This window comes from Emiliania huxleyi, assembly GCF_000372725.1.
Source record: "Emiliania huxleyi CCMP1516 unplaced genomic scaffold EMIHUscaffold_102, whole genome shotgun sequence".
In the NCBI taxonomy this organism is placed as follows: domain Eukaryota; phylum Haptophyta; order Isochrysidales; family Noelaerhabdaceae; genus Emiliania; species Emiliania huxleyi.
Window position 1 is genome coordinate 22,255 of NW_005202303.1, and position 24,206 is coordinate 46,460.

At 63.5% G+C, this 24,206-nt stretch overlaps 7 protein-coding genes across 7 annotated transcripts; 4 read left to right on the forward strand and 3 right to left on the reverse strand.

The window, feature by feature from the left end:
• The first annotated feature begins 161 nt into the window (after positions 1–161).
• On the forward strand, positions 162–2,645 carry EMIHUDRAFT_439471 (hypothetical protein). The gene is made up of 8 exons (XM_005793197.1): positions 162–354; positions 420–688; positions 858–989; positions 1,352–1,482; positions 1,552–1,625; positions 1,760–2,015; positions 2,091–2,122; positions 2,275–2,645. Exons 1-8 carry the CDS (start codon positions 217–219, stop codon positions 2,485–2,487), a joined length of 1,245 nt encoding a protein of 414 aa, XP_005793254.1. The 5' UTR covers positions 162–216; the 3' UTR covers positions 2,488–2,645.
• Positions 2,646–3,811: 1,166 nt separating this feature from the next.
• On the forward strand, positions 3,812–4,824 carry EMIHUDRAFT_439473 (hypothetical protein). The gene is made up of 2 exons (XM_005793198.1): positions 3,812–4,399; positions 4,753–4,824. The coding sequence occupies exon 1, from the start codon at positions 3,911–3,913 to the stop codon at positions 4,397–4,399; it is 489 nt and encodes a 162-aa protein (XP_005793255.1). The 5' UTR covers positions 3,812–3,910; the 3' UTR covers positions 4,753–4,824.
• A 173-nt stretch (positions 4,825–4,997) lies between these two features.
• Positions 4,998–6,534, reverse strand: EMIHUDRAFT_439475 (hypothetical protein). Its single transcript, XM_005793199.1, has 3 exons — positions 6,115–6,534; positions 5,812–5,836; positions 4,998–5,468 (listed from the first exon to the last, which is right to left on the reverse strand). The coding sequence occupies exons 1-3, from the start codon at positions 6,523–6,525 to the stop codon at positions 5,074–5,076; spliced, it is 831 nt and encodes a 276-aa protein (XP_005793256.1). The 5' UTR covers positions 6,526–6,534; the 3' UTR covers positions 4,998–5,073.
• Positions 6,535–6,715: 181 nt separating this feature from the next.
• On the forward strand, positions 6,716–8,490 carry EMIHUDRAFT_417285 (hypothetical protein). The gene is made up of 3 exons (XM_005793200.1): positions 6,716–6,981; positions 7,129–8,419; positions 8,441–8,490. Exons 1-2 carry the CDS (start codon positions 6,958–6,960, stop codon positions 8,179–8,181), a joined length of 1,077 nt encoding a protein of 358 aa, XP_005793257.1. The 5' UTR covers positions 6,716–6,957; the 3' UTR covers positions 8,182–8,419; positions 8,441–8,490.
• Positions 8,491–12,395: 3,905 nt separating this feature from the next.
• EMIHUDRAFT_222174 (hypothetical protein) lies at positions 12,396–14,079 on the forward strand (the record flags this gene model as incomplete). The annotated part of the gene is made up of 5 exons (XM_005793201.1): positions 12,396–12,850; positions 13,006–13,099; positions 13,247–13,354; positions 13,444–13,506; positions 13,801–14,079. 5 exons carry the CDS (start codon positions 12,396–12,398, stop codon positions 14,077–14,079), a joined length of 999 nt encoding a protein of 332 aa, XP_005793258.1.
• A 4,647-nt stretch (positions 14,080–18,726) lies between these two features.
• EMIHUDRAFT_222176 (hypothetical protein) lies at positions 18,727–19,599 on the reverse strand (the record flags this gene model as incomplete). Its single annotated transcript, XM_005793202.1, has 5 exons — positions 18,727–18,747; positions 18,782–18,931; positions 19,303–19,357; positions 19,433–19,486; positions 19,580–19,599. 5 exons carry the CDS (start codon positions 19,597–19,599, stop codon positions 18,727–18,729), a joined length of 300 nt encoding a protein of 99 aa, XP_005793259.1.
• A 204-nt stretch (positions 19,600–19,803) lies between these two features.
• EMIHUDRAFT_59279 (purple acid phosphatase) lies at positions 19,804–20,475 on the reverse strand (the record flags this gene model as incomplete). Its single annotated transcript, XM_005793203.1, has 4 exons — positions 19,804–19,886; positions 20,037–20,164; positions 20,227–20,298; positions 20,432–20,475. Coding segments are annotated over 4 exons (327 nt in total), but the record flags the coding sequence as incomplete, so codon positions are not given.
• Between the last annotated feature and the right edge of the window lie 3,731 nt (positions 20,476–24,206).

Genomic DNA, 24,206 nt, shown 5'->3' on the forward strand with positions numbered 1-24,206 from the left:
GAGTGTATGCAAGCAGAGGCGCGTGTGCTAATTCTAGGCCGCACGTCGTGGCACTATGACGGAGGTAGACGTGCGACCGCAGCGCGCCCACCACGTATTTTCTTCTCAATAACAAGGCTGTGAACAAAATAAGAGAAGGTGGAAGGCTCCATGAACTCGCACTCGCAGGCGACTGCTGGCAGGCGAGTGCCTGTTCGCCTTTCGCGTCCACTCAGCATGGGCCAGCTTGTCGGCATCGTCGTGACGCTCGCCTCGCTGGCTGTCACCAGTGGCGTTGCCTACTCGCCCGAGGGCCTTCAGCGCCGCCTCGACAAGGCGAAACGGCCCACCAGTTGGCAGAAGCGGCTTGACAAGGCTCTCACAACTGCTTGGGTGACCCCCCTGAGTGCGTGTGCTCACGTCTCCTCTGACTTGCGCAGGCTCTCCTCGACGTCGACAAGAACCCGCAGCAGCGAATCCGCCTGCTGCAGAAGGTGGCCGGGGATGGCAAGAAAATCGTCAGTGACGTGCGGGTCGCGGCGGCCGAAGTTCAAGAGAAGGGGATCGGCAAGGGCCACCCGCTCCTCCTTGACCTCCTTTTTCCCGACGGCACGACGGCCAGGTCGGATCTCGAGGGCCTCGTCGCGCTGCGGAAGCAGCTGCCGGAGCTCACCAAAGGACTGGCGCCACCGACAGTGGAGCAGCTCAGGTGCCTGCCTCTCTCTCTCTCTCTCTCTCTCTCTCTCTCTCTCTCTCTCTCTCTCTCTCTCTCTCTCTCTCTCTCTCTCTCTCTCTCCTCCTCCTCCTCCTTTCTTTCCTCTCTCCTCTCTCCTCTCTCCTCTCTCCTCCCTCTCACCGCCCCTCGCCACGCCTCTCAGGGCCGCGGCACCCGCAGCGCCGATCGACCCTACGCGCGTGGCGAGGGCACTTGCGGACTTGGCCGGCGACGAGCGCAAGCAGCGCGAGCTGCTGCAGGAGGCGAAGAACGCGCTCCGCTCTACGCCCAAGGGGCAAGGAGACTCTAGAAGCGGAAAGCGTGGACGCCTCTTCCAACTAGCGCGGGGGGGCACGGGGATTCGGCTGCATCCCGCCGTCTTCTGCCGTCTTCCGCGGTACTCGCTGCATCCGTAGCCCGTGTATTCACGCGCTGCTCTGAAGGCACGGCGCAATACCGTCCCTCCCGCCCCCCCTGACCTCGGCGTGGCTCATGAAACAGCCTCGGGGCATTCCAGTCTCCTATCTGCCCGCGGGCCGACCCTCACAATCTCACAGCTCACAACGGGCGCGTCTCTCTTCATTCACCACGATTGGCCCCCCTGCACACTACCGCGTGGGTGGTGTTCAGTTCGCACTCCAACAGCCCTCATAACAGGCTCGAGACGCCAAAGTACCGCGTGCTCCGCTCGTGGCGGGCGGGGCCGGGCGCCCTCGACGGCGTTGTCGAGCTGAGAAGCTACCCGCCCTTCACCGTCGCGCGCAAGGGCATGGGCGGTGCGGGCTTCGGCGCCGTCGAGACCCCCTACCCCCACGGTACCCGCACCCATCCCGTACCCCCACGGTACCCGGACTCAGGTGCGGGCTTCGGCGCCGTCGAGGGCGGCGGCGCGGGCTTCAACGCGCTCGCTTCATACCTCTTTGGGGACAACGCGGGCGTCGCTAGAAGCGGAACACCTCCCCATATCTCATCACATCTCCCCGTATCTCCCCATATCTCGGCGAGTCTCACACGGCACACGAGACCGTGCCCCACAGGCCCTCACGGTGGCTGCTCTTGCTGCAGGCGGACGGCGCTGCGATGGCGATGACGACGCCGGTTGGGATCGACGTGTCCGGCGGAGGCGCCGCGAGCTCGATGAGCTTCGTGCTCCCGAGGGACGCGGCGCGGGCGCCCCCGCGGCCGAACGCCGACGGCGGCGTCGCGCTCGACGAGGTGCCCGCGCGGATCGTCGCCGTCAAGGCGTTCGCCGGCGTCGTCACCGACGGCGAGGTGCGGCGGCAGCGCGATGCCCTCGAGGCGGCCATCGAGGCGGACGGAGGCACGGCGCCCGTCGAGACCCCCTACCCCCGCGGCACCCGCACCCATCCCCTAACCACACGGTACCCGAACCCAGGCACGGCGCCCGTCGAGGCGGGAGCCTTTTCGGTGCTGCAGCCTAGTTGCAACTGCGCATTCTTGTGTTCCAAGTAGCACTCGAGAGGTTCACTGTCTTCGCAGCCCCTCGTACTCACGCGGTGCTCTGAACACACTTCACAAGACCGCCTTCCCGCCCTGATGTCGGCGTACTCGCCACGTAGGTGCTGCAGTACAATGCGCCGTACGCCATCCCGTGGCGGCGGCGCAACGAGCTGGCGATCGTGGTGAGCGAGGTGGTGGCAGAGGAGGAGGCGGCGTCAGCAGGCGAGGCGGCGGCGGGCGACGCCGAGGTTGCGCCAGCAGACGAGGCTGCGGGCGAGAGAGAGGGGCGAGAGGGCGTCTCATCGTGGTACGACACGGGGGTGCGGCTCTGAGAGAGGAGAGAGGGTGAGGCGGCCGTGGGTGGTGCGCGTTCTCTCACGAGCGACGGGCCGCCTCTCTCCGTGTGTGTGCCGTCACTACCGCGTTCTTGCTCTTGGCCGTCTGGACTTGAGAGTTTACTGGTTGTGGCCGCTTTGTGGAGCTCTCTGCCGCGGCCGTGCGGAGCGGGGAGACCGGGACCGGCGCGCGGCTCTGATGTCTGAAACTCACCCCCCCCCCCCCTTCTAGAATGTGCGAGGGTATTTTTTAGTGAAGCTGATGAATCGGTGGCTATGCTCGTCAACATGGTCATCAACGAGGAGGCGGAGAAGCTCGGCGGCGATGCGAGCAAGGTTCGTGGTTCCCGCGTAGTGCGTGCTCTAGTGCGCCCCAGTCCCCGCCGCTGAGCTGACAGGGCACTCGCGTCGCAGGTTATCATCGGCGGCTACAGCCAGGGCGGCACCATTGCCGCCTCGGCCGCAGTACAGCTCAAGCCTTCGTTCACGAGCACGGCCTCCCGAAAAGGCGCTGATCGCGATCGACACGCTGCCGATGGCGTTCGCGCAGGTCAACATCAACAAGCACGAGGGCGATGGGGAGCCCGCACTCGTCGACCCCAACGCCACCGCGATCAAGGTCTTCTACTTTGTGGGAGAGAAGGACAACACCTATCCCGTGGCCAACCAGGACCAGGCGTGGGCCTCGAGGCGTGGGCGCGCTTCAAGAACGCAGGCTTCTCGGTCACGCGGCACGGCCAGCCGGGCGTCCGCCACGAGTTCGCGCTGCAGAAGGGAGGCCTCACGCAAACGGCCAAGTGGATCGCGGAGGAGTTCTTCGGCAGATGATGATCACGACTCCCACCGAGCCGCGCCGCGCTGCGCGCGCGCGCGGCTCACTCGCTACCACCGACACCCGTGCGTGTCTCACTAAGAGCCACTCTCGCCAACAACACCACCCCCACCCCCACCACTCTCCGACCCTTTTCAAGAGAGGTGAAGAATCTCAAAATAAAAAAACGCTGTCTGGCCGAGTCGGCCGCGTCCCAGTCCGGCCCGCTCTAGCTGCCTACTCTCGGCTGCTACGACGCGCTCCATTCTCCGCCGCATGGTCCTCGTCAAAGGCCTCGACCGAATCGACGGTAGTGTGCTGGCCGGGATGCCAGACGCGCTGTGGTCACGTCACACTGCCGAGCTGCGGCAGCGCTTTGAGAACCAAGAGCCGCCACCGCTCGGGTTTGGTGATTTCTGCGCGCGATTCGACACGGGAGAGCTCTCCACGCTCGCAATGAGGGAGCACACGGGCAGCGATATCGCGGGCGACTGCGCGGGTGTTGGTGTGGATGGCGCGGGCGGCAGCGGCGCGGGACGGGGAGGCCTGTGCGTGATTGGCCCTGCATGGACGCGCGGCGAGATAGAAAAGCCGGAGGGTGTGCGCATCATGGGCTCGTACGATGCGCTCTTCTACACCGAGGAGCAGCAGAGGCGGCTTGGGGTGGACGAGTCCGGAGCCAAGGTCGCGCGCGACCGGAGCAAGTTCTTCGCGCCCGAGGCTGCGCCAGCCGCGAGCGGCCGCTTCCCTGAGCACTGGGGGCGGCCGCCGCTCAAGCAGACGCGGGACCTGCGCCCGCTGCCCGGCGGGTACGGCATGGGGAGCGGGACGCTGGCCAAATGGGTGGCGGAGAAGATGGCGGTGGACGCGGCAGGCGGCGCGGGCAGCGGCGCCGGCGCCTCAGCCGCCCGCAGCTGGCCCGACCTGGTTGGCAGTAGCGGTGAGGCGGCGGCCGCCGCCATCCGCGCCGCGCGGCCGGACCTGTCAGTGTCGCTGGTCGGCGTGGACGACATGATGACAATGGACTTTCGCGAGGACCGCGTCCGCATCCGCGTCAAAGAGGACGGCACCGTCGACTCTGTCCCGCAGGTCGGCTGAGTCGGCCGTGCGGGGGCCTAGGAACGGGTGTGTCGGCGGCGCGTGTGGACCGTCTCAATCGGTGCCGTGCGGTGGCAGCCAATCCAACTGCCGCCTCTGGTGGTTGTGTGAAAGGCAGCAGGCACCGGCTCTCGGAGATCTAGCACTACATGTACGGGTGCGGCGTCTGTAAGGGGGTGGTGCGCAAGGGCAAGCATCTATGGGCTTATGGGTGCAACTCCTAAGGCTTATGGGTGCAACTCCTGTGCTGCGGTGCTGCGCGCGCGGATAATAGTCGTGCGCTGGCTGGCCTCTGGGTGGTCGGCTCGACCTGTAAAGCCGTAGACTCTGGAATCTCCACTCTGAGCACTGCGGTCTGTGACTGTGTTGTCGACCGACAACGAAGACACAGTGTTAGATACTGTCACGAAGAAAAATATACATTCGCGCACGCCCACCTGCACCTCGCGCGAAGCACGCGCAACTCTTGTGATGCTCGATTGTGATGCCAGCGAGGAGCGAGCCGGCGCCCGGCGGGTCTTCTGTTAGTTCGCCGCGCGCGGCCGCCGAGCGGTGGCAGCGGTCGGGGCGCGGTGCGCAGTCGACTTCGCGGCCGCCCATCCATGCACGAGCTGCGCGTGAAACACTGCGCGAGTGCAACCACCCACGTGAAACACTGCGCCTCTCACGTGTCACTAGCCCACGCGGCGGCGCGCGGCGACGGCGACCACGAGGGCGGCGGCGGCGAGCCCGACCGCGCCGAGCTGAACTCGCCGTTTCGCGATCGCCTTTGCGACGCCTGCGATTGCCATCAGCGCGCCGCGCCGGTAGTAGCCGTGCCTTAGGCGGTAGTGCAGGCCGAGCGCGGCGAAGGCGGCGTGGTGCAGCTCGACGGCGAACCCGCGCACCTGTGACGCGTGCCGCAGCGGCACCGGGAAGCGGACGAGCAGCTTGCGCAGCTTTGCCTCGCCCTCCACTGCCGCCTCAAGAGCAAACCCGGCGCAGCTCACGCCCGTCATCTGCGCGCCGGTCGCGCCCGCCACGCCGCAGAGGCCGCGTGCGTACGCGAGGCACGAGTCGGCGTGGTCGCCTAAAAGTGCTTGCCGTCGCCCGTGAAGGGTGACATGATGGTGTTTTCCCGCGAGGGGTTGCATCACGCCGTGACGGCACCACACACACAAACTAAATGCTAGCCGACACGCGCGGCGTGCAAGCCTCAGCCCTGCTCTCTCGGAGTGCCGCTGAATCTCTCGCGCCATGGTGGAAGGGACCGCAGGTCGCAGGCGGCCTCCCTTGGGCCGGCACCCGGCTCCCCTCTACGCAGCGCAGTCGTCCGTGGCTAAGCCTGGGAGGCTCAGGCGACGCAGTCGTGCCTGCTCGAAGGCCCACGTGGCTATCTCGCGGTGTGCGTCTCGCCCGGGCCGCACGCGCACCGTTCATGTGGCCGACGACGCGCGCCTATGTGCAACCCGGCGCCGTCTGACCAAGTGCAACCCGGCGCCGTCAGCGCGATCTTTGTCATCGCTATTGGCTCGTCCCCGAACGTGCGTGCGTGCGGCTTGGTTGTGCTCTTTGTGCGGTAGTCGCCGGAGAGGCGGAGGGCGGGCGCGAGCGGGAGAGGTGGGTGAACAGAGGTGACCAGAGGTGGTCGAGAGGTGGCCGAGAGGTGGTCGAGAGGTGGTCGAGAGGTGGCCGAGAGGTGGCCAGAGGTGGTCGAGAGGTGGCCGTAGGCGCGCCTCGCTCATCGCGAGCGCATCGGTGACGGACTTTGGGAGGAGGACGCAGCAGCAGGCGCCTTTGAGACTGAGCGGTCCCACGTGCGTGCCGCACGGCGACGGCTGCACCGCCACGCCAGGAGGAAACCATGCGCGCAGCGAGGAAAGCAGCGTGCCAGCCGCGTCCGTGTGGAGCAGCACGCCCCGGCAGAGCTCGCCCGCTGTGATGGGCGCCGAGACGAGTCCGTCAGACGCGACGAGCACGCCGATGAGCGTCTCATCCTCTGCTAGCTGCGGGAGCAGCGGGCCGAGCTCCGCGCCCGCGCAGCCGGCGAGTTTCGCAGACTCGTCGCCGGAAATCACCCGCGGCGGCGCGGCGCGGATGCTCGCGAGGGACAAGTACTTGCGTTCGCCGGAGAGGTGGAGCTCCATTGTCAGCCAGTCGGCTGGAGAGCAAGCGGCTGGGGCCTGGGGCAGGAAGAAAGCCGACGGTTTGGGGAAAAATCACAAAAAAGATGAACACGAAACCTCCGTGAAGGCACAAGACCTCGCGCTTCATTCGCGAGGCAGATGCTCGCGCCGCTTCTGATCGCCGGCGGCTGCGCTCTGCTGCAGCGGCCGCGGCTGCTGCAGGCGTCCGCGCCGCAGTCTCTCCGCCTCGCCGCCTCGCCGCTCGCGCAGGTCCCGGCGGCGGCGCCGGCGCCCGCAGCTGCACAGCCGCCGGCGAGCTCTGGCAAGAAGGGCAAGGGCAGGCTCAACATCCGGATAGACGACGAGTGGTACGACCTGACCAACTGGCGCGCGGCGCACCCGGCGGGCACCCACTGGATCGACGCGTACAACAACTCCGACGCCACCGAGGTGATGTACGCCTTCCATTCCGACAAGGTTCACCGCATCGCCACCGCCCGCCCGACCAGAGCCGCCGCACACCCGCCTCGTCGCCGGCGGACGCCTCGGCCGCCTCCGTGCCCGCCGCGCCGCCGGCCGGCGCCGCCCTCCGGCCCTCACCCTCACCCTCACCCTCCCGTGCAGGCCATCAGCATGTTCAAGCGGCTGCCAAACTCCAGGGCGCCGCCCGAGGGCATCGCGCCGCCGTCGGCGTCGACGTACGCGTTCCGCGAGCTGCGGCAGCGGCTGGTGGAGGAGGGGTGGTTCAAGATCCACCCGCTCGGCGAGCTGCAGAAGCTGGCGCCCTGGTCCGCCGTCACCGCCGCCGGCGTCTGGCTCGCGCGGAGATCCGGCTTTTGGTCTGCCTTTGCGGGCGTCGTCTGCCTCGCAATCGGCAACTCGCTCGCAGGGTGGCTGTCGCACGACTACGTGCACGGCCGGCAGCCGTTTGCGTGGGCGATGCGCGGCTTTGGGGAGCTGATCGGCGGCATGTCCACCACGTGGTGGTCCAACAAGCACAACATGCACCACGCGCTGACCAACGAGGTTGGGTACGACGAGGACATCGCCCTCGACCCCGCGCTGCACCTCTGGGCGCCCGACCCGCGGCACGACACGCTGCCGTGGCTGCGGCAGTGGCAGCACGTCTACTGGCCCCTCCCGTACTCGATCCTCTTCCTCTACTGGCGCTTCGACTCGATCCGGTACGTCCTCAAGGACAAGAAGTGGGGCGAGGCCGCGCGGCTAGCGGCGCACTGGGCGGCCTTCTCTGCGCTGGTGCCCTTCCGGCTCCTGCTCGCCTCGGTGTGGCTCTCGGGGCTCATCACGGCGACCATCGTGACGGTGACGCACCAGAGCGAGGAGATCTTCCTCGGCGACACGCTGCGCAAGTACGACTTCGTCGAGGCGCAGTTCCGCTCCACGCGTGACGCAAAGTGCAACAACTGGTTCTCGGACGTGCTCTGGGGCGGCATGCAGTGGCAGCTCGAGCACCACCTCTTCCCCACGATGCCGCGCTACCGCTACCCGGCGCTCTCCAAGGTGCTCGCGCAGTTTGCGTCGGAGAACGACCTCACCTACCGCGTCACCGGCGAGTTCAAGATCATCGGCGACAACGTCGCCCTGCTCAAGAAGATCGGGCAGGGGCCGCAGCAGCCGGGCAACCCGAACTCGGAGCCCCTCTTCAAGCAGGTCTGAGGGCGCCGCGCCACGGCACGCCGGCGCGGCCAGCCGCGCTCTCCCGCCCTCGCCGGTGGCGGGACGCGGCGCATGGTATGCGTTCGACGGTCGCCGGCCGTGGTGGAGGATGCTGTTGGGCGGGGGTGGGGGGGGATTCCCTCCTGGACTGTTGGTCTGAGTCGCATGCGATCATGCCTCATGTGGAGACGATTCGACGCATTCTCATTGTATGAGAGCGGGCAGTCCGCTCGCCCGAGTAGCTTGTGTTAGGTCTCTATATTGTTTTTGCCGCTTCAGTAACTACTAGGGGAGACATCTTGTCGTCGCGACTTCACCGCTGGGAAAAGTGAGACAAGTCCACACTGCACACGACCTCACAAAGAACCGACAGTGCAGCGGTCTCGGGTCTGCCACCACTGGCACTGCCAGTCGAGCAGTGCCCTGTGAATGCCTGTGTGCCGCCAGACCGGCAGACGAGTGGCGGGACGCGGCTCAAGTCTTCTCCGGTCAAGCTCAAGTGGAGCAGGCACTCTAGCTAGCGGTGCGCAGCTGGCACCCCCGCGCGCACGCCGCGGGGCTGGACGGCTGCGAGGCATGACCCGATCCGAAGACCCATGAGCCGTGGGTTGAGGCGGGGAACCCGCACTCTGTATATCGTCCGCCCGGAGACGTGCCACGTCCGCCAGAGACCAGAGGCGCAGCATGCGGTGTAGACCGGTAGAGTGCACCCGCTGTAGCTACACTCACCGCTGTGGCTACACTCACCGTCTGACCTCCAAAGCATTACGAGAGCGTCAACGCATATTCATTTGAAAGCAATAGCTTTTGTCATGTTCTGTCTGCATCTTTAGGCTCTTCCGCAGTGACGATGATCGATGATCGCCATTCTCCGCCTATCTCGCGGCGCTTTCCCAGTCTCGCGGCGCCCGCATTCGTCTTCCTACGGCACGCCAAAGTAGTGGCGGATTCTACGGAACAATCAGCAACGGACAACGGAGGAACGCCGCGCGAGTCATGAAGTCCCGAGTAGGAGCTGAAATCGGAGCTCGCAAAAGCAAGCATAGCCCATCTTTGCCGCCAGATCCTCACCAGGTGCCCCGGGGGCCATGTAGCATCAGCTGCGTGAACGTGAGCTTCATTCGAAGCCAACGAGTGCTGCAATCTCCAATCGCTACCTCACGCGTCGCAGTATCCTTTTCGGTGACGGGGCTGCCGCTCTCCCTAAACGGCTCCACCTCACCGACACCGTCAGCAGCAGCATCGCCCGGCTCCGCAGGCGCTGCCGTCGAAATCGAGTCGCAATCAGACGCGGTGTCAGTGGCGTCTCTAGGCTCGCCTTCCTCGAAGCCCTTGAGGTAATCTCGCGCCGCACCCCCTCTCCTGCGACGGTCGGAGGGCGGCGGCCAGCAGGAGGACCGGCAGCGAAATCAGAACCGCGACTGCAAGGGTTGGCAAGCGCTGGAGCGGAAGAGGCTGCCTTGGCGATGGTCGGTTTGGTTGCGGCGGGAGTCTTGGCGGCCGAGGTGGGGAGGGCAGCCAGGGTGGGGAGGGCGGAAAGGGTGGTTGAGGAGGGCGCGGCGGGTCAGGTGGCTTTGACGGGGGAGCGTTCAGGTTGCGAAGGCGGAGGTTGGACAGCCGCATATCTCGTGGAAGCGACCGCATACAACTTTTGCAAAGAGCACCTCAAGCACCGCGAACGTGTCCGTAGAGGGGGCAGAGATCGATACGGAGAAGGAGCTACCGTGACGCCGCAGCGCCACCGCGCGGGGGTCGACCTCAGGCGGCAGGCGATCGCGAAGCAGCGTGGTTAGCTCCTCCAGGGACAGCGCGCTGGCCAGCTTGCGGGACTCGTGTGTGTGTGGCACGGCCTCCGAGCCTCTGAGGGCCGGCGGCATGGGTATCACGTCAAAGGTGATCTCCATGAACCTCGCAGGCGGCGGCGGTGGAGAGAGAGGTGGCGGTGAGGGAGAAAGGCTCGGGAGGAGGAGCGGCGCCGCGATGATAAGCATGCACACAGTTGCAACAACTGCCAGCTTCGCACCTCCGCCAGAGCCCGACGGCCGGCCGGCCAGCGACCTTCCTGCTGCTGCTGCTGCACCCTGCTCCGTCCTGACCGGTTCTTTGCCTCGGCTGGCCGAGACTCTCTCCAGCTGCCTCGGCACCATCTGTGCTTGCCGCACGCCCTTTTCAAGCCACTGCCTCTGCACATCTTTTGGCGAGAGATGTGCGCAGGCTGGATCTGAGGAGAGGCTCGCCGCCTCGACAATCTGGGCCAGCCGAAACAGCTGCTCCTCACGACTCGAACGCGTCGGCGAAGCGGGCGAAAGCATCGTGGTGGAGGGGGAGCGGGGGGGGTCGCAGAGGTTCGTTCCGCGCGATTCATGTGTTCGCGCCCCCCCCCCCCCCCCAGCCGCGATTGCCGAAACTCGCTCCAATGGTCTCAATACAGTCCACCCCGGGAGCAGGTAGCATAGATCGCAGATGCCTCGCCGGCGCTGCTTGCGGCACCTCTACCTGTGCGGTCCGAGCGGCAGAGCGTCCGCAAGGATGGAGTACGCGGTGTCCGACGTTGGTTGGTTGGCCATGTTGGTTAGGTTGCAATCGTGGATTGATCCGAAGGCCGATCGTGCTATCCGCCTCGGTGGCGCAGAGTGCGCCGTTAATTAAAAAGTGGCTTCAGCCCGGCGCCGTTTTCTCCGCCGTTCCGGCGCACTCTCTATTAGGGTTGGCACCCAGGTGTAGTTTTTTGCTTTGATGAGATGAAATTCTGCCTGACCGGCCCTGCGGTGCCCCTACCTACCTACCTACCTACCTACCTACCTACCTACCCTACCTACTTTGCTACTTATGGGGGAAAAGAAATCATAGGATGGTTGAAGGTGGGGTACTATACCAACTAAAGTGATGGTTGGTGGTACTCTCCTGCAACCACAGTCCTTCCTGTGACATGGCAGGCCACTCTCAAGCCCTACAAGCACCAACCAGATCACCCACTTGGGGAGGGTTGACATCGATCATCGTGATTTCCGCGCAAAATTTCATTTCCTGCTGTGAAAATTCCGGCGTGAAGAGAGGGAAAACCCCGACGGGAGGGCCCTACCCTACCTACCCCGTCATGCTGTCCGCCCAAGCAAAAAAAGAATACACCTGTGGCACCCACATTGTGGTTGCCCCTTCCTACTGTGCCGTACGAAAGTGTGAACAGGTTGGAGCAGCAGCTCCTGGGCACGGCGCCGCAGGCGCCTGTTGATAGGTCCAGGTAACAGGTGAAATAGCCCTGGATGGGCAATGCATACGCCTAGTTGGGCCTCAGATCGCCCGACCGCGTCCCGGTGCTCTGCCGTCGGATTTGTGACTCCGCCGCACCGCGCCGCGGCCGGGGGCCCTCCGAAGGCCGAGGATGGCCGTGACGGACCGGGACGAGCTCTGGGAGGTTCAGTGTCAGTGTATATATTGTAGAGACCAACCATGTCCACAATATCTCTCAGTCTAGCTAAGCCTGGGAAGGCGATGCCGGGGCCGTACAGCAGCTTGTTGGTGCTTCGTTCGCCGGCGTGCGTCCCGGAGCGGTCCCGGGCGGGTCCGTGGGAGGAATACGAGGATCAGCGCCGACGGCGCTCTGATTCGACATTTAACTTCAAACAAAGAGTGGCACGCGCCGCAGCGCGGTGCATGCCACTGTCAGGAGCGGATCCGTCAGTTAGTCGTGGTCACGCCGGCATCGTGATCCTCACAACCGGCCAGGGTTGCCTCCGCACTAGTTCATCGAGGTAGGTAGGCTCGAAGCGGGCGAGCGTCGACTCCTGGTACGAAAGGCAAGCGCACCTCAATCGTACGTATCACGTGTGAGCCCGTCGTATCTGGAATTCTGGTCTCGTACTCCTTCCATAGCACACGTCGCATCTGTAACCATGTGGATTTGTCGATATAATTCCTTCTTTTCCACGCAGAAAGAAAGAAAGAAAACGGACAACCCAAGTGAGTCTTTTCCACGCATGAATAAATAAATGAAACGGGCACGCCAAACGAGGGGTGGGAGAAGGAGAGGGTCCCCACCTGCACGAGCAGGATCTTGTAAGGACGATCAGGGAGACACAGGGGAACGGGAGCGGGGAGCGCATCGCGACACGGAGTCATTCTGCAGCGCAAACTTCTTTTCCGACGTCCTGAAGTCTGCCAACGAGGCGAAGGAACACCTGTGGGTGGCACCCACATCTGTGGTTGCCCCTTCCATGTTCCACTGCAACGGCGACGAGTTGCCGCCGTCCCGGCCCGCAGCCGTCGAGACCCGAGCCGTGTGGGAGAGGCACGCACCAGCATCTGAGCCGATCGCAAACTCGCTGCTCGCCTCGCTGCTCCTGGAGGACCTCGTGCCCGAAGGTGGCATCCTCGATGTCGGCGCCTTCGACGGCGTTTTTGCCAACTTTTACGCGGAATTGATGCCCCACCGCACGATTTACGCCATCGACCCTTCCATGGAGAACATCAAGAAGATGCGGCTGCCCAAGCAGGCTCGCTCGTTGCCGCAGCAGTCGAGCTCCACAGCAGGCCGAAGCGGTTGCCCGCCCGCTCCTCAGGCCCGCAACCTCTGCTCGCTGTGGGGCGCGGTGGGCGAGGCGGACGAGGCGGCACAGGTGAATCTTACAGACGCGGAGGCGAATGGGTCGCAGCCGGTGAGGGACCGAGGGTACCACTACGTGAACGAGCGCCGCCGCCGCTTCCCCATATTCGCTCGACACCCTCTTTGCGCGTACGCGCATGGGCTTCCTGTGCAGCTCTCGACCTCTCGAGGGGCAGCCCGGGTCCGTAACGTCCACGACACGTCCCTAGCGTGCCCCGAAGGCATCTTGACCTCGAGGGGCACGAGCTACCGACCCTCAGCGGGGCCCGCCAGCTGCTGCAGAGAGACAAGCCGCTGCTCTCGTACGAGGTGGCGGTGCACAGGCACCAGGCGCACACCAAGGCGCTTCTCGGCTACATCGACTCGCTCGGCTCCTCCTCCACAAATCGAGCGGAGTGGTCCGAAGCGAGCTTGGCCCCACACCCGCTGCCGTGAACAGGCTACTCCTCCTTCCTTATCGAGGAGATCGCAGGCATGACCGCCGACGTGCGCAACGTGCTCGCCGTGCCGGCCTCGCGCCTGCGCGCCTTCACCAGCTCCCCCGCCCTCACCGCCGCTTACCTTGGCAACGTGCGCCGGGCCCCCCGCTTCGCCGGCTCCCCTCGCCTGCGTCGACGCCGCCCGGCCGCTTGCCCACCTGTCGTCCTGCGGCTGCACAGACCGCGCTTGCAAAGTCCACTCTCAGCCAGCTGCCCCCCTCGGACGCTCAGGCCCTCCTCCCGGTGGACGAGAGTACCATTCTGTTGCACGCCTTCCCCTGCTGCGCGCCCAAGCAGCCCTGCTGCCCCGGCGGCCGCAACGCCTGTTGCGCGCACTGGCAGGTCCACAGCACGCACGCACACCCACACACACACACTCTCTCTCATGCACACACACAATCACACACACACGCTCCCACACGCGCACGCGCGCGCACGCGCGCGCACCCACGCGCACCGGGCCTTGCACTTGAGATATGCGTACCTCACCTCACCAATGAGAAGCGCACCTCACCCTCCCCTCCCCTACCTCTGCAGGTCCACAAGTGGATCGGGTCGGTAGTCGCGCAGGGCGGGGCCGATCTGACCTTCTTCACGCGCCGGCGCTGGTACGACCAGGGCTGGAAACCGCAGCTGAGAGACCGCAGGGAGAGGACGAACCACGTCTGGCAAATAAGACGCCCGCTCAACATGTCGGGCATGACGAACGACCAGGACGTGCCGCGCGCTTTCGATGTGGAGGCGGAAACAACGACCGGGTCCGCGTTTACCCGTGCCGTCCGGGAGTCGAAACCCCGCAAGGTCAAGTCGAGTTAAGAGATTTGGCATCATTTTTGCCCAAGCATATTGCATATTTAGAGTTCCTGAGTATATGAATATTATTATCGGACAAAGAATTTTAAGCATTAAGCCAGATCTGAGATCTTCTTCTCAATATATCGATGTATTCAGCGAAGTCATGTCCATCCCGGGCTCGCAGACGCCCTAAAATTGCTCAAAAGACTAGTTGCAAATAGGGTCGCGTGAACATGATGAATTTTGATGTTTTTTTGTCCGTGTTGCTCCCAGCGCCCTCGCCCGGCTCCCTGAGGCCATGGCTGGTGATACTAGTACGGGGGGCTACCTGTGGCTACCGCGAGAGCGACCCAACTCGTCGACATCGTCCGATGATGGTGCCTCAAAGTCAGCCTGCCGGAGGCTATCGTCGCGTCGAGCCGGCGGTGGCCGTGACATGTGGTATCACCGCCCCTCGCAGGCTTTGCCTCTGACCGCCACCGTTCCCAGGCTGCCTAATGGGATGGAAAGGAAGGCTGGGCGAGCATATAGAAGCGTGCTCGACCTCGTCGTGGCAGCCTGCACGGCAGCGCTGGCAGGCGCGATGAGCGTCGTGCCACCTGACCCGAGAAGGGTCGCAGGCGTCGTACCGAGCGCGTCGAGACCGTGTCCTGATGCGCTCTGCACGGGTGAGTCACGTCGGCGTCAAAGGAGCGACGTGCGACCTGTCAGAGCTTGGTCTCCGATCTCAGCGGCGCCGAGTCGCCTTCGGTGGCGACAGCTAGGATGCATCTCCTCCGTCGTTTTTCGCGCGATGGCCCTGGGAAGCTGGCGGCGCACGCAGGCGGACCTTGTGTGCAACTAGTCAAAATGGGCCCAAATCGCTTTTCAAATTTGCTCGGATCGCTTCAAAATCGCTTGGAATTTGCGAATAATTCGATCTAATTCGATTTCAGCCACCATCTAGGCGACGTTTGGGACTAATGTGTCGACATTTTACGCTTTTGGAGGTGAACATCAGTGATCAATACCTCAATATATTGTCAATAGTTAGAGGGGATGCTGTCAATAATCAATATCAATAGTTACAGTGGCGAGAATCAATCTTTCTCGACTGCCTTAGGCGACGACTTCCTACGGCTTCTGAGGAAAGCCGTCGCCCGCACCTTGCCTGTCGCGTGAATCGTCCTGTGAGACCGCATTTCGGGCGCGACACCGACCGAGGTCCAACCTTGGTATGTGCCGTAAGCAGCTTGTTTTTTGTTTGTTGATAATGTTGTGCGTGCGTGCGTGGGTCGGGGCACCTAACTGCTCTGTCTCCCCCCACAACTGCCGCTTACATATATCTGGTGCCTGATTGGGTAGTAGTACAAAGGGGTATTGGATCCACGGTCTCGGACAGATGGCTTTCTAGGCTTTCTAATACAAATTCTAGGCTTTCTACAGTGGGTTGCGGGCATTAAGAAAACGTACCATTAAGAAACCCTACCAAGCGATTTCCGCAAAAATCTAAGAAATCACGGCGCGCCGCAGGCGCGGCCCCGAGAAAAGGCCAGACACGAGTGTGAACGGGAGGCCCAGCTCAAAATTTCTCTTCGCCTGCGGCGCGCGCACTTGTCACTTTCCAAGTCTGCGGTGTTCTGAGTGGATGGAGTGAATGGAGGCGTGTGTGCGTCTTCCCGTCATCCAGTATCCAGACAGAGAGCCGACTCGGCGGCAGACTCTGGCATCGCCCTCGCGGACCGCAGCTTACCTCTTACCTAAAAAATCCTTCGGGCCGGCGCTCTGGCTTGAGTGCCCCGGCCGGAGCTAAGAAACCACGGCGTGGGGTGGATGAGGGCTGTGGAAAGGCTTAGAAACGGCGGCGTGCCGCGGAATCCTGTTTTCTTAATGCCCGCAACCCACTGTATGATGGCGATAGCAGTTGGGAAGGTGGGGCAACGCAGGTCTTTGCGGCGCCGACATTGACCTGCGGTAGAATTTGCTGCCAACCCTCGCGTCCCCGTTGCCCTCGTCTGCTGCACCGCCTTCCAGCAAGCTAGGCACGAGCCCATGGCGATGGCCTCGACCACTCTCACGCCTCCAGCCGGTATAAGGCGACGGAGAAAGGCGCACGACGCCGCGTTCAAGCACAAAGTGGTCCAAAACGCTCTCGCTCGTCCAGTTGGGGCAAGGATCAAGCCCACGTGCCGCGAGTTTCCGGGGGTTGAGCCGGTACGCTGCGGCCAGCGACCCCGCCCACCCCATCACATTCCTGCACGTTACATCCCAGATAAGGTGTCTGACCTCGCCGAGATTCCATCCCCACCCCCATCCCCAGGTGCAGCTGCGGAAGTGGATCAAAGTCTACCGCAGCGGGGCTCCGCAGCCCCCCGGCGTCGGAGTCAACGCTCCAGATCTCTACGTCCTCAACCACGGCGTCCTCAACCAAGGTGGATGGGCAGTAATTGCAAAGCTTCACGACGTGGTCAACGCAACCTTACTGCACAATGCAGCCGTCCCCCCTTCGCGCGGCGTTCCCATTGGCGGGTGGGGCAGCGTCCCATCGCCCCCACTTCTCGCATACACCGCGCTGCCGATCTGGGCTGGGGCATTCGGTCTCTGCCATGCAGCAGCAACTGGCGCACCTGATCTCCGGGTGAGCCCCGCCCCCGTCGCCCCCCTCCTTGCTAGGTCACACTTAGCCCCCGTAATCGGGTCAAGCTTGATCGACAGTCACGTGAGTCGTCCTGCTCTTTAGGCCGCCCGGAGTGGCTCAGCTCAACACGCTAGTGCCGGTTGCGGTGGCACATCCTCTTCCGAGGCTGATGCACGGTCCGGACGCGCGCGTCACGGCGGCGCAGGAGTTGCTCAAGCTCTCGGCCTGAGGCCGTGAGGGTGCCACGGCCTGAGCGACAGCCTGAGGCCGTGAGGGTGCAGTCGCCCACTCCTCTTCTGGGCCTTGGGACGCCCAGGCCCGATCGCGCGGCAGTAGGCGCTGTCACGTATCATTCCACGTACGCGATGCTCTCCAGTCTTGAACTCGATCCACGCACTCAGCCCCCACCGAATGGTCCAGGCTCTGGGGGTGTCTGTTCGAGAGCTCTGGTCGCTTAGCAGTTTACGTAACCACCGTTTCTTTTGTCGTTCATGATTGCTTGCTTATTTTAGACACGTGCCCGCTTCCCGACGACTCTCTCTCTCAAGCACACCCCCGACTCTCTCAAGCACACCGCTCTCGCAAAACCACAAACCTACCTCGCGCGGGCGGGGCCGCGCGGCGGGGGACCTCTCTATACCCGGCGGCGCGAGAGAGCTCCCCCACAGCCAGCGAGGCCCGCGCCGCGCGCGTCGCAGCATACGTAGTCATCTAGACTGGCTGGGGGCTGGGGGGGTAGGCAGACAGGCCTCGAGACAGGCCGACCTTCACAGTTCACAGACTTGTTATTGAGAAAGGAGGGGATCCCCTGGAGAGGGAGGGCCGGGGCGCGGTGAGGCGCGGCGCGCTGCGGAGGGCGGGCGGGGATGGCGAGGGGTGTGCCGTGTGAATTCCGGGGCTGTGCGTTTATGTGAGGCCACAGGAGAAAATTCTTCCGTGCGCTCCACCCCAGGGTTCAAACTTTTTCCGGGGTATGGTATGGTACCCTCGGCCAACCCACCTCGAGACCATACCCCCCCGCCTCTTGGAAGACCTGCTTGGGGTATGGTAGGGCTAGCCTTGGGCGGTCAGGACCATACCCCCCCCCCCCTTTGGGCCGCCGAGATTAACCATACCCCAGAAAAAGTTGGAACCAGCAACCCCAACCTCTTCGGCAGCCCCGCCGTTTCTCCTCCTGCGCCTCTTTTTACGCCTTTCATTCGAGAGGGGGGGACGAGGTCTCATCAACTTCGAAACCGCCTTTGAAAGGGGGAAATGCGTTCGTCCCTGAGCGGGTTGAGGCGGGGGTGGTGTGGTTTCACTGCGGAGATCTCTTCCAGTGCGCAGTGGAGTACTAAAACGATCTTACGCGTTACGGCTTTAAAGTACAGAAGTGTGCGACGTGTGTGTGTGCGTGTGTGTGTGTATCCACAATCCAGACTCGTGTCGCGCGCGCGTTCGAAGCGACGTTTTCCTGTGCCTGAGTGAGAGCCCTGAACACGACATCAGCAGAATCCAGAAAGACTAGGCAAGGCTGGCACAGCACACACACGCATCACAAAAGCTTCAAGAGTTACAAAAGTAAACGCCTTGAGCCAAGTGCTCCAGCGAAGCCCACACACGGTCACAAACCCACATGACACGCCCGCACTCCGGCCTGCAGAACACCCGCAGCCAGAGTGTGCTCGGCCCTCTACAATTCTACACGTCCAAGATCTGCACCCCTGCCGCGCCCCTGCCGCCGGAGCCCACCAGCTGGCCCGTCCGCACCTCGTTTGGCGAGTCTGAAGACTGGCGGCGGCCGCCGCCCTGCCGCCGTCTCCGACAAGCGCGGGGAAAGAGCGCGGTGGAGGCCGCCACGAAGGCAGCCCCCACCAAGAAGCCTAGCCCCGCTGCTGAGGCGCGCCCGCCCACGTCGTACTCGAGTGAGAAACGCTCGCCCGGCTGCGGCGGCGGCAGCCGCGGCGGCGGCGGCGGCGGCGGCGGGTGGGCGGCGGGAGGCACAGCGGGGTCGCAAGCTCCCTCTGCCGGCTGGCTGCAGCTGCGATCGGCGCTGCGCACGAGCCAAGCGCCTAAAGAGCTAAGTACTGGACCTAAAAAAGAAATACAGCCTTCCGCGTTGCGGACGAGCCAGGCGCCGTCGGTGTCGGCGAGGCGGGTGGCCGAGTTGTCCTCTCCGTAGTGCGTGCGCGTGAAGCAGTGGCGGTGGTCCCAATCGACGTGGCCCTCCGCCGCGTCGAGCGAGGCGCACGCGGCGCGCGTCCAGTTGAAGCGCGCCTAGAGACAGACACATCGCGCGCTGTGTTTCTTCTTTGAGGGGGGGGGGCTGCCGCCAGAAGCGCGCCTAGAAATAGAATTTTACAACGAAGCTCCCTCTCACGACACTGGGCACGGGACTGGCGCTAGAAAGAGAAACATTCAGGCAGCAGGGATGATGGGCTATACCTCGGCTATATCTCGGGCTCTATCTCGGCTATATCTCGCGTGCGTCTCGTTGACGAGGGTGAGGAGGCCGACCCCGAAGGAGGACTCGCGGAAGGCGGACCTAGAAAGCGACGTCGCCCCGGTTGTATTTCTTTTTCAGCCGACCCCGAAGGAGGACTCGCGGGAGGGGCGGGCCAGGCTGGCTGCGGCTCGCGCCACGGCACGTACGCGCTCTCCCGGTTGCCGCCGTCGCCGAGGTTGAGGTAGACGGGGCCGCACCTACAAAAACAAAGATGGGCCCGCCGCGCTTCTCTTTCAGCCGTTACCCGAGGTTGAGGCACACGGGGCGCGCACGGGTGGGAGCAGCCGTCGTAGACGGGACGCGAGCGCTCGTAGGCGTGCACGTGCCTAGCAATAATCCAACTAGAACAGATTAAGATTTAACAAGAACTCATGGAGCGGCTCGTAGGCGTGGAGGTGCCTGATTGTTCACAACGAAACAATGCACGACTAGCAGCCATCGATGAGTGATGACTAAGCCCTCGCCGCACTGTTCCCCGAAAAGGACGACGGCTAGTGCTAGTCCGACCCGTTGGGAGGACGACCCCGGCCAGTCCGCACCACCCCCCACAAACCGCCCCTCGCAAAGACCGCATATGGGGGGGCGGGGGACTGCTCCTGTGTACCCATCTCCTGGCGTCTCTGTTCTTCCGTAAGGTTGTTTGCCCCGAGAGGACGAGGTCGACGCCCGCCTCGAAGAGGAGCGGCTCCATGTCCCTGCGCATCAGCTCCGCCTCGCCCGCGTGCCCTACACCCAAGGACTGCCTGTGAAGCCATCGGAGCGGCCCCTGCTAGCTCCGCCCCGCGTCGCGCGGGCCTACAACCCATCGCCACGCGTGACTCGCAGCTCGTGCACTAGTCGCAGCCCCGCGTCGCGTGGCCCGAGTTGGAGTTGTACCTGAGTTGGAGTTGTACCACGGCGCGTGCATCATCACGACCAACCACGGCGTGGCGGCGCGGTCGACCGCCGCCAAGTCGCGCACCAGCCATGCGTGCTGGAGCGAGCCCGCCTGCACGGTCAGTGGACTGTGAACCGCTGATGACTAGTGGACTAAGGCTGGAGTTAGCCCGCCTCTGTCGCGGCGTACGACGACAGCGAGATGAGGTGCAGCGGCCCGACGGCGCGCGACCACCACAAGTTGCTCGGCGAGCCGGACGACCTAACGATGAATGATGCGTCATTCGCAACTAACACCACACACAAGTTTCGGCGAGCCCGGGCGACCTAATGACTGATGGTGACTGATTCATCATTCGTCAGCAAAACCAGCACACGTCGAGCCGGACCCGGACCGGTACGGCATCGGGTAGCGCGTGTTGTACGAGACCCACGCCTCGGCCGTCCCAACCTGAAGTACCAACGAGGAACGAGTAGCTGCTGCTGCCCCTCTACGAGACCACGCCCCGGCCGCCCCAGCCTGTTTATTGATGATGACTCATCATTGACTGCTCTTGCCGCTGTACGAGACCCACGCCCCGGCCGCCCCAGCCTCGTGGTTCCCGCCGCAGCTCATCACGGGCACCGTCGCGGCGAGGGGCTGCATCAGCCTGGCGTAGCTGTCCCACCGCGAGTAGAAGCCTATCGGAAAAGAAACACGTCGTCGAAAAAAGAAACACGCCGCGCGTCCCACCGCGAGGAGTAGCCGTCGGCGTACGAGAGGTCGGCTGTATCTCGGCTGTATCTCGGCTGTATCTGGGCTGTATCTCGGCTGTATCTGGGCTGTATCTGGGCTGTATCTCGGCGACATCTCTGCTAGGCTCTGCCGTCGGCGTACGAGAGGTCGCCCGCAAGGAGGACGAGTGATCCGCTCCCTTGCAGCCTGACTCACTAGGGCTCAGTAAGTACTTGGAGGAGGACGAGGGGAGGCCGGCCCGTCGCAGCCTCGTCCGCAGCAGCTCCGCGTTGGCTAGCGACACCTCCGTCTGGCCTACCGTAGAAGAAGAAGCACGCCGTCCAAAAAAGAAACACGACGGGGGGCCAGCGACACCTCCGTGCTGGCCGAGGTCGGCGGTGAGGCCGATTGTCCACGGGTAGACCGAGCTGCCGCCGCCAGAAGCCGCTGCCTTGCCGTCGCCGGAAGCGTCGCCGCCATCGCCGCCACCGCCATCGCCGCCACCGCCGCCACCGCCGCCGCCGCCGCCGCCGCCTCCCTCTGCCGATGCTGCGGAGCCCGGCGGGTACGTGAATGCGAAGGTTGCGCTTGACCCCGCCACGCGGTACTGGTAGGCAACCCCTGGTGGTGAAGGCGCGGGCTCATGCGGACCAGGGAGGGGCATTGCAGTGAACGCGGGGAGGGGCATTGCAGAGGCGGTGCAAAGGCAGGGGACCAGGGATGGGGATGCAAAGTGTGAGAGGGAGAGGGAGGGCGGGCGGCGCTGCGTCTCGACGCCGAGAGAGGCTCCCGCAACACACAACACCCTGGGCCAGGTCACACTTGGCGATCACCGGGCGAGAGGACGGCCATATCTCGGCTACACCTCGGCTACATCTCGGCAGTATCTCGGCTGTAGCTCGGCCATATCTGGGCTGTATCTCGGCGGCATCTCGGCGAGGCTCACCCGGCGAGAGACGCGGCAGCGGTACGGTGTGCACGAGCGGAGAGTTGTAGTACCTGCGGTGTGAATGCACCAGCGATACGAGTTTTGGCTCGCCTTCCCTGGGACCGCGTGTTGCGTGTCTGACTGTCACTGTGCTGCCGTGCGATCCGGGCCTGGGTTGTGCTGTGGTGTGAATAAACCCCGCATCAGGGCGGGGATGGCGGCGGCAGCCTGGCCGAGTGTCTTGTGAGTCTGTGTGTCTGCGTGTCGCTCGCGCGTGTCGTCCTCTTCTGTCTAGCGCCCGCCCATACCGCGCCGGTGTCCAGTCCCAGCCTCTGGCTGCTCTTCCCCTCTCTATCAGGATGTGTGGAAGCCCAGCTGGCGGAGTGTCTTGTGTGTGTGGTGTGTGTGTGTGTGACTGTGCGTCCAGTCCGAGTATCTATCTGGTTGTAGTACATGGCCGGGTTGTTGTACTCGCCCAGGCCCGAGGTCGGGCGCGCCGCTGCGGCATGGTACGACTGGCTCCGCCCGAATGGCGCCACCGGAAGGTGCGACGCCCACGACGTAGTGTCCTGCAGCGCCATCAGCTCGGACGGCTGCGCGCCGGCGGCGCCGAGGGGCGGGTCGGTGAGCGCTCTAGCCTCGAGCCACATAAGCTGCGAGTATGCGGAGCTGCTGCCGTTGGCGACGAGGACCAGACCCGGCTCGTCCGCCTCCCAATAGGCCACGGACGAGTCAACAGACTCGTCCTGGCTGGTGTAGACGACCACCATCTCGCCCGGCCCGCCCAGCTGGATGTGGACCTGCTCGCTCTCGCACGCGGCGTCGCAGCTCTCGTTGAGCGAGAGGAGTCGGCGCGAAGGCGTACCATTGCGGCGAAGCGGCGAGGTGTGGCCCGCAGCCGACTGGGACATCGTGTTTGCCTAGGTGCGTAAAAGAATTCTACGAGCGCCCTCTCACAGCAGACTGGCACGAACTAGCACCACAAAAGGCACAGCGTAAAAGAAGAATTCTTGCAGCACTGTCTTTTCTTTCTTTCTTTTTACGTCCCTCCCTTGGGTTTTCTGTTTTCTTTCTTTCTTTTCTTCCTTTTTACGGCCGGGCGGAATGTGTTTCGCCTTCCTAACTACCTAAATAAATGTGGGATGGTGAGGTCAGGTCAGGTGGTGTAAGCAGTAAGGTAAACTTCTGCAGTCACACTCACACACTCAAGGTGTTACAATATGCACTTGGGTGCGTTTGTTGGGTGTTTGTGTGCGCACGCGCGTGCTGCATGTCATGTGTGTGTCACAGTTTCTCGCCGAACTATGAAAAGTTGCGCACGAGTGAGCTCATCTTTGATGCCAACGAATCGGTGGCCGTGCCCGTCGCGCGTCGGCGAGCTTTACGCGCTCGCCTGTGAGCGCGCTCTCTCGGCGGTGCCAAGGCTGGCTCCGGGCCAGCGGGGGTGCTAGCGGGGTCAGGGGCGGGAGCTCGCCGCGCACACAAACAGATTTCAAGGGCGTTAAAGGAAATTGCGTTTACGAAAGTAGTAAACGAGATGAACACAGCTCTGCGCTCGCACCGCGTGAAACTTCTCGGGGCAGTAGCTGAGGGCTCACCTCGGGGAACTCGGCTAAACTCAATGGACGAACTCTTCGAGACGACTAGCTGCCATCCGCATTAGCCGAGCTTTTGGACTTCCGTGCACGATTTCAGCCCAAAGTCCTGGATGCCACCGGAAAGTGTGATGAAGTAGACGCAGGAAGAGGTCTCGTGGACGTCGATGCTGAGGGAGCCCTGAGTGCTGCTCTTAATGTCCAGGTACAGCGTGGAGTGCCGAGGATAATCGCATCCGTTTGTTGAGCCGTCCGAATACTCTTGCTCATTTCCCTCAAAGGGCTGATCCGGCGCAATGGAGCCATAGATATCGGCCGCGTTGCTGGAAAATGTAGCGTCGTCACAACTGCCGTCGTTGCTAACGATCCCTTCAATCGTTTGGCCAATCTCGACCCGGAAGCAGTGCTCACTGAGAGGCGTCAGAGCATCGACTCTCTGAGAGGCCACCGACGCGTAGAAAGTCCGACCCTTTGTCGCCTCCAACACATGCTTTGATGATGGATCCACACATTCGTCCCGGTAGTCAGTGAATGGGGTCCCGACGGCGAGCACGATGTTGCGCCCGCCATGGTACGATTTGCTGGTCGCGAAGTGCAAAACCACGGACCACGTGTCTAAGTAGACGAGCGTCACAGCTCGAGCGAGTTGGGTGGGAGTGGGAGGCCCAGACCCGGGAGTGGGGTGGGATGTCGGGTTGTCGTACGCGCCTCCCTTTTGCGTTGCGGTGAAGATGGCGCCACCTCCAATGGGCTCGATCTCAACCAGCGTGTCTGTATCCAGAAGGTAATGATCGAAATGGTGCGCCACGATAGACTCGACGCCATCCAAGTTGACGTCGTACTCCATGTCGAGGTCATAAACCGTAATTACAACCTCGTGCAGCGCGGCGTGATACTCGCCCCCGGGATAGAAGAAACCGAGCTGCAGCTCT

Excerpts from the sequence above, each read along its gene's own strand:
- EMIHUDRAFT_439475 (XM_005793199.1), bottom strand. The coding sequence starts at position 6,525 with ATGGAGCTCCACCTCTCCGGCGAACGCAAGTACTTGTCCCTCGCGAGC. Across the intron at positions 5,837-6,114 it reads ATGCGCTCGCGATGAGCGAG|GCGCGCGTCGTCGGCCACAT; the intron begins GCGCGCCTACGG and ends GGTTGCACATAG. Across the intron at positions 5,469-5,811 it reads CGTCGTCGGCCACATGAACG|GCGACCACGCCGACTCGTGC; the intron begins GTGCGCGTGCGG and ends AAGCACTTTTAG.
- EMIHUDRAFT_439473 (XM_005793198.1), top strand. The coding sequence starts at position 3,911 with ATGGGCTCGTACGATGCGCTCTTCTACACCGAGGAGCAGCAGAGGCGG.
- EMIHUDRAFT_439471 (XM_005793197.1), top strand. The coding sequence starts at position 217 with ATGGGCCAGCTTGTCGGCATCGTCGTGACGCTCGCCTCGCTGGCTGTC. Across the intron at positions 355-419 it reads GGCAGAAGCGGCTTGACAAG|GCTCTCCTCGACGTCGACAA; the intron begins GCTCTCACAACT and ends TGACTTGCGCAG. Across the intron at positions 1,626-1,759 it reads CATACCTCTTTGGGGACAAC|GCGGACGGCGCTGCGATGGC; the intron begins GCGGGCGTCGCT and ends CTCTTGCTGCAG.
- EMIHUDRAFT_417285 (XM_005793200.1), top strand. The coding sequence starts at position 6,958 with ATGTACGCCTTCCATTCCGACAAG. Across the intron at positions 6,982-7,128 it reads ACGCCTTCCATTCCGACAAG|GCCATCAGCATGTTCAAGCG; the intron begins GTTCACCGCATC and ends CCTCCCGTGCAG.